Source organism: Chelonoidis abingdonii, chromosome 3 (genome assembly GCF_003597395.2).
Source record: "Chelonoidis abingdonii isolate Lonesome George chromosome 3, CheloAbing_2.0, whole genome shotgun sequence".
Lineage (NCBI taxonomy): Eukaryota > Metazoa > Chordata > Testudines > Testudinidae > Chelonoidis > Chelonoidis abingdonii.
The window spans coordinates 197,096,936-197,110,877 of record NC_133771.1 but is presented as its reverse complement, the minus strand read 5'-3'; the positions used below and the strand labels follow the sequence as shown (position 1 = coordinate 197,110,877).

The 13,942-nt window shown below is 37.6% G+C and overlaps 1 protein-coding gene across 5 annotated transcripts in view; it reads left to right on the top strand.

Annotated features, from left to right (window-relative positions):
* BCL11A (BCL11 transcription factor A) overlaps positions 1-13,942 on the top strand; it is a 101,116-nt gene that overhangs the window by 1,567 nt on the left and 85,607 nt on the right. For all 5 annotated transcript variants that reach the window (XM_032766745.2, XM_032766743.2, XM_032766747.2 and 2 more), the window contains exon 2: positions 4,982-5,311. In XM_032766745.2, the coding sequence (XP_032622636.1) occupies positions 4,982-5,311 (330 nt within the window). The remainder of the gene's footprint in view (positions 1-4,981; positions 5,312-13,942) is intronic.

Here is a 13,942-nt window from a genome sequence, read left to right as displayed (position 1 = left end):
GCTGCATACACAACAAAAGAGAGCGGGTGGGAGGGAAGAAAAGAGAAAATATTTTATTTTTTGGGCGGTGGGAAAGCAAAAAGATGCACGTTTGTATTTTATTTCCCCCAGTATTCCAGGTGTTTTCCTTCCCTCTCAGGGACCGTCTGCTTCAGTGCAATTTCGCTGTCTGCAATCAACCGCTCCCTCCCCCCCCGTAAAAGTTTTCAGTGCAATTTCCCCACTCAGATGCATAGATATTTGGAACAAGATTTGCACATAGTCCGCTGGAGAATGTTAACGCTTTGGATAAAACAGCTCCCATAAAGGCAGGGGAAGCCAAAACATTGGCATTCGCAAAGTTTTCCTTAAAGTAAGACACCTTACGGTTTTCTTCCCTCCACCCCTTATTGTTTGAGTCATTTGCTGCCAGTTCTAAGGACTTTTTGAAATGCCAAACGTTTATATATTGCAACATAACTGTCACATTTCTGGAGGTGCTATCTGTTCCAGAACATGTTGCAGGAACCCACCCCCCTCCGCCCCAGTCTTCCGCGAGCTGCAGAAACTGGTGCCGACAGTAGTAACCTATGTTACTTTAAAAAAACATATACCAGAGTGCATTCATCCTTAGGGTTTGTGTGCACCCGTGTTAGCTCACTTGTCACAGAATAATTGAAAGATTAGATTTACATCTCCAAATCCTTCCCCAGCCGTGCTGGGTTCCCCCTGACTTGGCAATTCCGTATGTAATGTACAGATAGATATTTAAATTATTATTTTTTGCTGGCACTGTAATTGCCATTTGGTATATTTCTCCCTGTAGATCTGGAGGGCTTGGGGGCGGGGGGGGGGCGAGATGTGTTGGAGTTGGATTTAAAAAACTGGTTAAGGATAGGTTTGCATGTGAGTTTCTGTCGCTAGGAGGCAGAACAAGATCAAAAAAAGCCCAACGAACTTGAACCTGATCAGTTTCACCACGTCTTTAATTCTCGGCATTTTCGTTTAGGAAGGAGGGAGGGCGGGTTTTCTTTCTTTCTTTCTTCCTTCCCCCCCTTTTCCCCTTTCTTCCCCCTCCCCCTTTCTTTGTTCTTAATTTTGCTTGTTTTATGGTTGGTAAGGAAACAGGAACGCAGCCCGTAGACTCCACACTGGAAAAAAGACCCAGTTTCTCCCTGTAATGTTTGTTTTAACGCCGTCCCCGTCCGTTCAGAGCAGCAAACGATTTCTGAGGATCGCGAGGACTAGCAAGTTGGCCCTTCATTCCCCCCCACTGACCCGACGGCCGATCAAACCGTGGGGGTCACAGAGGGGCTTGGGAGCCTTTCCAGGCGGCGCGGGGCTGGCTGGGATTCCTTCCGTCTAGTCTTAGCTTTGCACGAGGCTGTGGCACATGGAAAGCAAACGCCCTCCCCTCCCCCCGCAAAAAAAAAAAAAACTTGAACCACAATTTCGAAGGGGAAGCCAAGGGGCTCTGACGGAGCCGAGTGGCACCTTCTCGGTGACTTTGTGCTTGTTTTGTTTACTGGACACATCTGCTTTTGTTTCTCCTTCCACCCCTAGTAAAGGGGATCGGATCGTTTAAACTCTCGCTACGGGTCCATCCGAGGCAAAGACAATCCTCGTGAGCAGAGGGGTTGGTGTGGAGAAGTGGGAGCCGAGCTCAGCTCGGCCCCAGCCGAAAGGGGAGCAGGCACCTTGCTGGCTCGCACGTGTTTGCAGTAGGCTTCCGATCCACGCTGCTCCCATTGTGCCGCCTGCTCAGTCCTTTCCAAGTTCGCTCTCCCCTCTTTTTCTTGCCTTCCTTCCCTCACTGCGCTCCCGCTTTCTGGCTGTTTTAAAACACCAGCCACAGCTCACATTATTAGCCATCATTTGTTCCCTTAGACTGTAAGACAATCCCACACTTGAAGGCAAACTTGGACTAGACAATCACAATTTCTCCCCTGATTTTCCTTTTTGTCTTCTCAGCTGGACACAGCCCTGTCTGCTGCTGGGGTATTTAGAGGTCTCTGTCTTGCTGAATCCATAGTGATACTTTTCTCCCCCAGCCCCCTAACACAGAACTGGTGCTTTTTCTTCCATTGCGCCCTTCACACTTTTTTTGAGACAAAAATCCATTTAACTTGATATAGAAGATGGTGTTATTTTGGTGGATGTTGGAGGGAAATAGGGGAAGGGGGAGAGAGAGGCTAGAAATACATGCATCTGAAGAAGTGGGTTTTTTACCCACAAAAGCTTATGCCCAAATAAATCTGTTAGTCTTTAAGGTGTCACCAGACTCCTCGTTGTTTTTGTAGAAATACATGTTTATGGAAGGGCAATTTCCATTAAAAATATAGACGACTGATTAGATACCCAGAAAGGAGCTTTTGATTGCCCCAAAATTAAAAAGATGTATACTGAAAATCAGTGGCAAGGTTGTTTTTTTTTAAACCAGCAGAAATAATAAAAACACATTTTTCTGTCTCTCAAAGCATCAGGAGCCAAATGTTTTGTAATGAACACGGTGCCAGAGGTATTTCATACATTAGTATATAATTCTTGTTAATTAGCAATAATTTACCTTAAGAGCATAGAAAATGTTGAGGTTACAGGTTTTATATCTGTACATTTGATCATCTTGTTATTTTCGAGAACTTTGCCTCCTATAAAATTAATTAGGTGAAATGTGGAGTTGTAATCAGCAACCTCTGAATTACCAGTTCATTTCCTGGTTTTGATTGTAAATCAGCCCAGTCAGGACAGTTTTTAGCAAAATCTATTTTTGTTTAGCATTATTTTTAACTGTCTGGTATCTGAACACAATATTCTCTTTCATTGCTGAGTAATATTGACAATTTCAGAAAAAAATCAGGCCAAGGAATAAAGATTACAATTGAGTAATTATTGTGCAAAAAGTTCCAGTCAAAACAGTTACAAGGAGAATATCAATTTTTAAAAATATTTTGCTACTTTGAGTCAATAAACTAAAAGTTACAATTATTGCTTAACACAAAAGTACCTTTTTTTGTAGAAAGGAGCTGATGGAATGACTTCCATATTCAGTTACTCACTTTGTGCAAATGCAAAGTTTGTTACTTGAGAAAATGACATAGACATTTCAGAAACATTCCTGTTTCTTTTTCTATTCAAGAAAAGTGTAAATGCATGTTATGTATTATCTTTTGGTCAGTAAGTTTAGAAGAAAACCCAAATGATTAAGAGATTGTTTTTATTAATATGAATATAACCTTCATATTCCTGTAGTTGACCTTATGTTAAATTAGGAGTAGCACTAGAGGCAAGAAATTATGGAATGTATCAGTGTGTCCTACTTGGAGCTAAGGTACGGTAAGGTGCTCTTTCAATACTATTTTACACAGCACAACTGGGAGCTACTCCAGATCTTCCTCCTCAATATTCAGCCTAGGTAGGGTTGAAATAAATTTAACCTGAGTTCAGTAGATTTTTGCACTTTATCAAAATCTGTTCCAATATTCTGCAGTCAAATTAAAATCTATTTTTTGATTCTCTGTGGCTTTAAGTTCATTAAATGTGAAATTGGCAGCTTGCTAAAGAAGGTCAGACTGATTAACTGTTTAAGAGTTGTATTGGGTCTCACTTTGATTAACTGGCAACGTTTTGAGGTATTTTATGTTTTGTAGTGTCAGCTCATTTTGGTGGTTGTTGTTAGTATATGTATTATGTTGTATAAGGAGAGAAATACCAACAGTTTTTTTTTCTTGCAAGGTTATAGTGATGAATACTGCATACATATTGCCAAGATATTTCAGTACAAAGTGAAAAAAAGCAAACAGAAAAGAAAGGCATGTCTGCCTTGTTATACAATCCACTGACGACTATGTGTGTAGAAATAGTCTCATAATGAAGCTTTTTGGAGCTCATTCAGAAAATTAATCAACTTTGACAACATTAGGCAAGGTATTTCAAGTTTAAAGAAAGGTCTTTTCACCTTTGTTATGAAATGTGGTATTCTGTTGACCGTACTGATTTATATATGATGAAGACCACAATTGCTAACATATTTAGAATAATTTAGGCATTCCTTTCTTCAGAATGAAAAAAGCAAAACAAAAAAACCCAATTGGCTTATTTTCTTAATTATGCAAAAATATCCTGTTTAGTTAATGTGTCTAAGTGGAATGCCAGTGAATTTGATATTTCTTTAATTTCTGGGAGGTATCGGAAAAGTCTAGCTATTTAGCTTCCTTATTTATTAATTCTGTCTTTTTCCCCACGATTACTTCACGTTTTCAATTTTTAAACAGAATATATAATATACGTATATAATCACACGTACATACACACATAGTACAGTCTATGTAGCCTCTGTTTGGGTGTGTGTGTGCATGCATGACTGATGTGGCTTTTAATGTGTATGTTCATATATTTGCATGCACACACACACACACACACACATATACCTAACTCACAGTTCAACATTTCAAAATGTATGATTTGTTCATTGATATATAGCTATTCCATGACCACGTCATATATTACACATGTGCGCATGCATGCACGCACACACATACATACACACACGTAAAGCTTCAGTCATAAATAAACATAAATAAAACCTCTGGCAACAAAGAACAGTATTGGCTTCTCTTCATGATACCACAATTGTCTCACAATAATTTTTTTCACAGCTGTTATTTTAATTTTTACTATTAAAACGTTCCTTCAAATTAGAACTTTGTCTAAATCCAGGAATATAGATAAGATTGCAGGTTCCATTCCGACAGTTCTACATATTACAGCTGCTTTCTCAAAATATATTCCCTATCAACACTGATAACTACATTTGCTTCTTGCTGGACTGATAACGTGCTATCTGTTCATGTAGTGCAGGTTTAATTTTTTCATCCTATAATTATTCCAAACATGGGATGGCATCCATGAACAGGGGGCTCAACAACATGATTTTCTCTCTCCCCGCCTTCCCCTTCTTTTCACAAGAGCTCTAATGATTCTCCTTTTGTTTCTTAAACTGCAGCTGAACCTCTTGAAGCCATTCTTACCGATGATGAACCAGAGCATGGCACGTTGGGAGCTCCAGAAGGGGATCATGACCTCCTTACTTGTGGCCAGTGTCAGATGAACTTCCCGTTGGGGGACATTCTTATTTTTATTGAGCACAAACGGAAACAATGCAATGGCAGTCTCTGCTTAGAGAAGGCTGTGGATAAGCCACCTTCACCCTCACCAAGTGAGCTGAAAAAAGCATCCAATCCTGTGGAGGTTGGCATCCAGGTCACACCAGAGGATGACGATTGTTTATCAACGTCATCTCGAGGAATCTGCCCTAAACAGGAACATGTAGCAGGTAAATTGAAGCAAGGAGAAGCATTTACAAGTTTATTTCCATGTTCAGTCAAACTGTAGTAATAATGCTCACAGTTGTGAAGTGCTGTGTCTGTTTTTCCATTCTATTCACCATGACAGCCAACATGTTAAATACCCTGCATCTCAGTTCATATTAAGTACACAAAAAATATTTCCAAGTGGCTGAGTAGTTTTAGCATCAACAGGCCCATGCAACGCTAGTGTGTATTTTCAACAGGGTTTGCTGGGATTCTGTTTTCTTAATTGTATATAGTATAGAAGCTGTCTCCTAGTGTGTTGCCTATCTTAATTCCGTATATGTATATTTTACACCCTGCTGTGTTATACAGGAACTAGCTTTACAGTCTTTTGTTAACTCAGGAGTGAAAGAGTTAACTAAGCATCAGCTAGCCTTGGATCCATATTGGCTGTCAGCATGTGGACTGTAATTAAACACAGCCCTATGGCAAAGTGACACCACCGACCTTGACTTTAAGATGCCATTTTCGACTGGCCAGGCCAGAGTAGAGAGGGCAGTTGCTGAAGCGCACAGACATGCTTATTTGAAAAGTTTAAGGGCATGTTGGAAATTTCAAAAGGTTGGTTTGACAGGAAAGGCCGCTGTCTGCAGCCTGCCTCCTCAGCCAAATGATAAATGCTTCTCTGTGCTCTCTCTTGTCTCTGATGTGGTTTTGACAGATGTATCTTGATTTTGTTTGCGGTTTACACAACCACATGTCACCCGTACAAGTGTCCAAGACCGAATTCTGTTTTGCACAAGAAACAATATAAAAATGTAATTTAAAAAAGTAAATATTGTCATTCCCTATGATACATTTTTAATTGGAAAGACCCTAAACATGTGAATGTCTCAGTGGCTGAGGTTAAAATAATTGAACTTAATATGAAAAAGAAAATCAGAGAAATACTGGAAGGCTAACAAGGCATAGTTAGTTTCTAAAATCATTATAGCAAATATGAACACCACCCATTGTTTGGTATTGAAAATCACGTTAAATTATGCTTAAAACATAATTATAAATATGTAGCATATTAAAATCAATCAATGCCTGATCCAGTTTTATGGAAACATCAGTGAGGATAAGACATCACTTATACCTCCATTTTAATAGCCTAAAGGGTAGTTCAGTGTTAGCAAAAGTACTGTATGTAATCACATGATATACTGGATCTTGTCTTTGACTTACCATGGCCACACAGTTCAACCATAATAGGTCAGTAGGCACATCGGGATTCAATGTGATATTTTTTTCCTCCAACCAATCATTAAAATCAAATGTGGCATTTATGTTTTTTGAAAGCTTTGCAGTAATAGCACACACACATATATATATATAGAGAGAGAGAGACACATACACACACACACACACACACAGAGTCAAGTTACTGGCAAGCTGCATTTTGAAAGATGGCTTAAATTTTCCAGCACATTCAACTTCTGTGACATGTAGGTTAAAGAGTTTTTTTCCAGAGTAGTATATGGCAGTGACCATTTCCATGTGCTGTCTGTGATTTGAAGGAAAATAAACAGAAGTGTAGGGCATGATTAATGAAGCAAGAGCCTAGCGGAAGGGATTTGTAGTCTTCAGAGATCTGAAGCCATGCTAAATCACCAAATATGGAGTAACACTTGTGTGATGTAACATCGTATTTACATATTGAACTGCTCTGTTTAAAAGACAAAACACAGTATCTGTCAGGCAAGAATTAAAACCACACTTCTTGCCATGGTCTCAAATAGGCCATTCAGTCTAAGATACAACCACACTGAGGAGTTTAGAATTCTTTGCTTTAGTTTAGAATTCTACTGTTACAGTTGTTGAGCCATGTGAGCCAAAGCCTGCCTGCTTTACTCATATAAGTAGGGTGGTTACCATTAATTAGACTCCTAGCATGAGTTAAGTGGACAGAATTTGGCCCTGAAGGATGTAATAGTGTTGCTAATTAGAAGAATAATATGTTTTTAACTGTCTCTTGTTCTCCTAAATGGTTCAGTAAGTTAAGGACTGAATTCAGGGTTTGTACAATATACAACAGACAAAAAAAAAAAACTAGGGACCTGATCCTGCAAACCCTTTCACATGCACATAATCCATACTTATGCAGATAGTCTTTACTCAGAAAAGTAATTCCATGAAAGTCAATAGGACTACTCACAGAAGTAAAGATTATTCTTGTATGTAAGGTCCGCAAGACCCAGCTCCAGTTATTTTCATGTCTCCTGTGCAGAGAGATTTCTGTGCAATTATGTTTAAACTGATACATACTAGAAGTTCAATACTGTCTATATTTCTTGCACATTCAAAGCTCCAGCAGGAATCAATGGGAGTTTTGGGTATGCAAGGAATGTAAGACCGGCTTCTAATTGTTTTCAGAGGAAAAATATATACAAGCTCTCCAGTGGGTGCACAAGTGATGTGACTCAGGTGAGGTAAAGCTTTCATGCACGGATAATTATGAGCTCTTACACTGTTCCTGTAATTTTTGTTTAATATAATGTTTCTACACTGGAATTAGTTAAGCAAGAGACAGTTTTGTCATATCACAAAGTAATATGTCAATAGCTGGAATTATCACACCATTGAATTCCCAGTGTCCAACAGTGAAATTAACAGTCAGGGTTATTGAATAAGTTGTAGAGTTCACGTATTTTGGGGGTCCCTGAAGTGAATCTCAGAATGGCAGTTATTAATTCCAATATTTTATATCTGCGTTCCTTTGCAAGAGTAGAAAGGAAACAATAATCATAAGAATGCAAAAGATATGGGAATATGTAATTTAAAAAATAAGGACAAATGTACAGGGCCAAATGAACCAATTCTTCATGATAAATGTCCAGAAAATATATTTAATAACAATGTAAAAATGCAGCCAATTAAATATTCTTCAGAAAGAGGTTACTGTAGTGTTCTAAGTTAGATATATTTACAGAACCTGCTTTGTGTGTCATTCTGCAGTCAATAATTTGGTGCATTATAATAAAAGACCATCTTCCTAAGATAAGTAATGCTTAGGGATCAGTGCACCCAAATACAAGAAAGGCAGTAACTCAGATGTACAGTGAAATGATGTATACTTTAACTGTCTCTAGGCCTCTCTTCACCCTAACCATTTTCCAGATAAAGGAATGCTTACAATAGTATGTGTGTACATCTACAATATGCATACATGTACATAAAATATAAATACACACATCCATACACAGCTGTTCTATGTATGTGTGTGTATCTCTCTTTCTTAGGCTTGATATAAAATTTTGAGTGACAATCCAGTGCTATGGCAGAAATGTCATAAATTTAATGAAAATTAATAGGATATGTTGTGTGGGTCCAATGAGGCAGCTTTCATCAATATGTATGTCAAACACTCACCACCGGATACCAGCAGTCTGTGATTTGCAGTGAGTGCTGCGGCAGGGGTTTAGTTATCCAGTCTCTTATTTTACAGTGGAGGAAAATATTAACTGAAGTACCAAGATATCGGTGAATGTAAAACTGCTGTTCACTTATTGAAAAGGGAAAAGAAATATTTATAGTCCATTGGTGTTAGGGTTTGATGCTTGTTGAATATATAAAGTTGTATAGATTAATGAAAGATTATTTTTTTTGGGGGGGGGAAGGCATTTTAACTACTACTACATTTCATATTTATCTCATTAGAATGTTACATATATTCTCATTTATAATTACGATTGCACAGCTTTATATACTGTATGTGCAAATGGGGAAAGAGAGGAAGAGGTTCACTTTGAGTGCCTGCATCTGTTCTCCAATCGCCAGTTAGATACAAATCCAACATAAGGAAAACAAATGTAAGAAAATGAAGCTAGTGTTATACTAACTGATGGACCAAGTACATTTAACGATTAGAATTCTCAGAATAGAATTTCTTTGACTTGTCTATATGCCACAGAAATTCTCTTGGTACAGTATTAGCAATTACTATTGTAATTCTGTGATGAGTAAATTGCATTTCCTTATTATTTTATTTTGTTCTAGATAAAAATCATTGACTGATCAACTGAATAGTTAGCATTGCATCTAAACAATGAGTCAGATGAAGCTTACATTCATGAAAATGGCTAAAATTCTAACTGCAATTGTTCAATACAAAGCTTCATAGCAGATATTAGTGGGCCGGACAAAATAGTTACAAGATGGAAAATTTGTGAGGGCACTATCCAAAGACTCATGATCATGAGATTCTCAGTCCTGCATACAAACTGTATTTGTAAATAAGACAGAGAAAGGTTGTGAACTGGCAGCTTGGATGTTTTGTCAAAGTACAATGTCAGAGAAAGTCTCTTTAAGACAAATTGTAAATAGAACTGTCACAATGATTGCATGATTGAGCTGCAGAAGTGTCTTTCAATTGTTGGCATTGTCAGAGGACTTTTGAAAGCTTAATTAAACACAGTTGCCTGTATGGCTGAGAAATTTACTTCTAGGAGGGAAAAAAATGTTAAAAACATAGGTGATCCAAAACTTGTTCAAATGTTGCTCTTTCAGTGACACATAAAAGATTCAACTGTTTGTGCATTTTCCTTGTTGCCTTTTTGTAAATAGCAGTTTTGAAGAAGCATCCATGTGATATCAAGATCATCCCTTGTATGAGGTGGAGATTGAGTTAGTTTTTCTATTCTCTGCTGTTACAGATATGTGTTCATTTCAAGAACAGAAGCAGAGTGTTGAAAGTTTCCTTCCGATTCAGCATGATTATTCCAGGGAGGCATCAAAAGTGTTATAATTCCTTAAATTGTCCCATTTCTTGTCTCCTGCAAATCATATCTTTTCGTTTAGAGGACTAGAAATTTTGCATTCTTTCTTCTATGTGACATTTAATTGTGAAGCTCACCATGGACTGAAATACAGCTGGATACAAAATATTTGTGGTTGAAGAGCCAGTCTAGCAAGCATTAAATTTAGCATAGATATGAAAAAGGTGCAGATTAACATTAAACACTACAAGCTTTGAAAATAACATACTTAATAAATGTACGCCCTATGTAGCCAGACTGAACAATAAAGACTGAAATATGGGAGCTGGGTGGTGAGGGTGAGAAAGTGATAAGTAAAAGACCTTAACATTAGATTACAGGCGAGAAGTAGATTCTCTCCTAAAGATTTCCATAATTTTGTAATGTAAATTTAAAAGAGAAGGAAATCTTTAAGCATTACACGCTTCTGTACATGCAGCCCTGAGAACTTGAATTCCCTTCTTATTCAATTCAAGTAATAAAGATAATTAAGGAGACTTGAGAGACTGTCAGGCAGTGGGAATTCAATCTCCATTTGTTTGTCTGCTTGCACCGTTTATTATATAAAGAAAATTTTTGACAAAATTCACCCCGATCTCCAGCCTGCTTTTATATGCAGTAGTACCAGCTTTGTGCAATAAAAGGCATTTAACATCAAGCTGGACATTGCTTGGCACATTGCCACTTTTTTAGCATGGGATCTAATCACTAAGGATCTTTAGTACCTTTCTGCTTGTTCAGATTTCATTTGGGTCATGGCTATGCCAGCAGTGTTGTTATTACAAGGGATTTTTATTTTTTAACTTGGTGCACATTTTCAATACAGTCTTCCATCTAGGAGGTTTTTATTGTGTGTATCAATTTGAGGGGTACTGCTGAAGTTCATAAAATATGTCCAGATCATATAATTTAATAGATTAAGACCCGTATTGTTATTTGTAACATGGTCATAAAATTCAGTGCTTTTCCCCCCAGGGGAAATAAGCATATTTAATCTGAATATGCACAGACATTGGACCTGATTGGGAGCAGATTTGGGCCCATTGTGGTCCATTTCAGTAAATTTATCGTTGTGATTTACTACATTGCTTTAAAAACAATAGGCTAATCAATTTATCCACAAACCATATTGTTGCTGCCAGAATTGTTTTCAATCACAAAATGAATTCCTACTAAACGTAACTTGGCCTTTAAGGTTCGATTCTGCAAGTATTGGTGTTAATTTTATGCACGGTGAGTCGTCTGATTGAAGTATGGACTCACATGCATAAAGCTACACATGGAGGAGCAGGGCCTAAAACTGCAGCTTTTAACATACAGAGACCAAATGCAAATCTGAAATTAAAAGTACCTTCATTATTAAAGCCAGTCTGCTTTATGCCAAACCCATTTTGAAGCCTTATAAACATCATCCTGTATTTTTAATCAGTGTTAGTATGCAATGTATTCTGTATTGGGCTCCCTGGAGTTCGTTTCCCAACGTTTACTGGCCAGTGGCACTCACTGTGCATTTTAAAAATATTTCAGAGAGGCTTTTGCTGTTCTTAGAGGGTTAGTAACTTGGTGCCGGTGCCTCAGCTCATTCGTCATTCTGAGATGGCATTGAGTTAAGTTGGCAAGGGAAAGGTTTGAGGTGTGGGGTGTGGTGAGGGCAGCTCGGATCCCAGCAGGGAATTTGTGTTCTTCATTTGCCTTTACAATAGGAGCACAGTTACTGTACCTTGGAGCAGCTCTCAGGTGTGAGCTCAGATGGGCGCATGTAAATGTCCTGTCAGAGGCAACACAGGAATATTAATGTTCCCATACTACCACTCTATAATAAAGCTGTACACAGCAAGCTTAATATGCAGCTGGTCCGGGGAATTTTATAAAACTTAGATGGCCTAGTGTGAATGACAGCGGTGGAAAAATGTTCAATATGCCACAGAGTCCATTCTTGTTTTCCTTTGATCTAAGGCAAAATTAATATATCCACCTCTTTCCCGCCTCATTTCATGTAACTGATTTTCTCCTTCACCCTCCCAACCCTCTCCAAACCCTCTGCCCCCAAAATACACAAAGATTGCATATATGACATACAATGGAATTACTTGGAAATACGTCAATAATTGGAGTATTTTCTTTTTCAAAGTATTAGCACTCATTTATTTTTACTTCTTGAGATTGTTGATTTTGCTTTCCTGTTTTAAATATCTCTATCTATACTTGATTGAAACAAAGGAAATATAAGCAAAATATGCAGTCAGTTGCAGTCTCCTTTGCCCCGTACTGTAAAAATGAAGCTGGGCTTTAAATCCAGAGTAACTGGGTTAGTATTCACACAGGTTTCATTTGCACATTCTTACAAGTTCACAATTTAAATGACATTAAAATGTATATTTCTCAGTTTGGGGATGTTAGAGGATTTTTTAATAATGTATTCATTTAACAGAATCAACAGCTGTCAGAACCAGTTGTAAATCTATGAAACATACAAAGAAAAATACAGGTTTCCTGAAACAAAACACTTGAAACAAATTGGCTGCCAAAAAGCTGTTGAGTTCTAGGTTTGCAGATAGTGCACAGAAGTGTTTCTTTTCTCTGCTCCCTCTGGAGACCCATGTGAGCTTGTCTGGTGCAATTCTATTGGAAGTTTTACTTGAACAGGTTGCTGTAAAGCAACACCTATCCATATTGGATGGGTGCATATAAACCAGCCTGCGATCAGGTTTTTGTGATTTAATAAACATATAAAATATCAAGGTTAGTGTGATAGACACACACAAACAGTAATAACTACATGAACATCAAGGAAATGATCAAGCTTAATCTTTCTGTGAAATAATTCTTGTGGGGAAGGAAGCAACTTCACTGCTAAACTGTGCCTTTACAAGTAGGCGTTGTCAGTGTGTTATTTAGGTCTGAATCAGCTTCAGTCATTCAATTCATTCTGGAATACTGAACATGTACATTGAGGAGGGGTTACCTGGGGAGATTTGTCCAGTCAAAAACAATGAGTTTTTGTTTGCATCCTCCTTGTTCTCAGCATAAATGCTGAACAATCACACCTACAATTTAATCTTAGCTTTATCTAAACCACTTTTCTGATTAAAAACCTCTAAACACATAAAGAATGGAATTATTGTTAAATAACAAGGACCTGAAGAACATTGGCCCTGTGTGTGTGTGTATCTATAGCTATACGTATATAGCTTAGTCTCATTTCTTTTAATAAACTCAACTTATAGCACATTACCCATGAGGAAACAATTTCTTATTTCTAATTTCATGTTCATCATTTGCTCAGTTGATGTAGTAGGCAATAAAGTACAAAATGCAAGAAACACCCCTCTCCCCCCAAAAAAACAACTCCCTCCAAACCTAACCACCCTCTCCCACCCCAAAAAACACCAGCAAAAATTATAGCAATTAATTTGCCATCAAATAAAATGTTACCTGGCTAAACTATCAACATCTCAGCTGGTGTATCAGACACTGCCATGTTGGTTTTGTTGGGTATTGGCCACTGAGTTTATTTGTTCTTGGAGAACAAATAATGATCAGATAAGGATTGCACTAAAGCCAGTTCACATAAGATGTATGATACATTTACTGCTTCGGTGTAATCAATGGCTTTAGACCATTTATTTATCAGTAATATTATTTAAAAAATTCTTTTGTTCAAAGAAAACACAATAATGTCACATCCTCATTCTCTGCAAAATAGTTGTTTGCATTAAAAAAAAAGAAAAAAAGAATGTTACCTCCTATGGAATTCTTTAAAGGCCGTAATATTTTGTAATAAACTATATATTGTCTTCTGTTAAATTCATGTTACGTTATAAAAAAATCAATAAGGAAAAATTAAATCCTGAT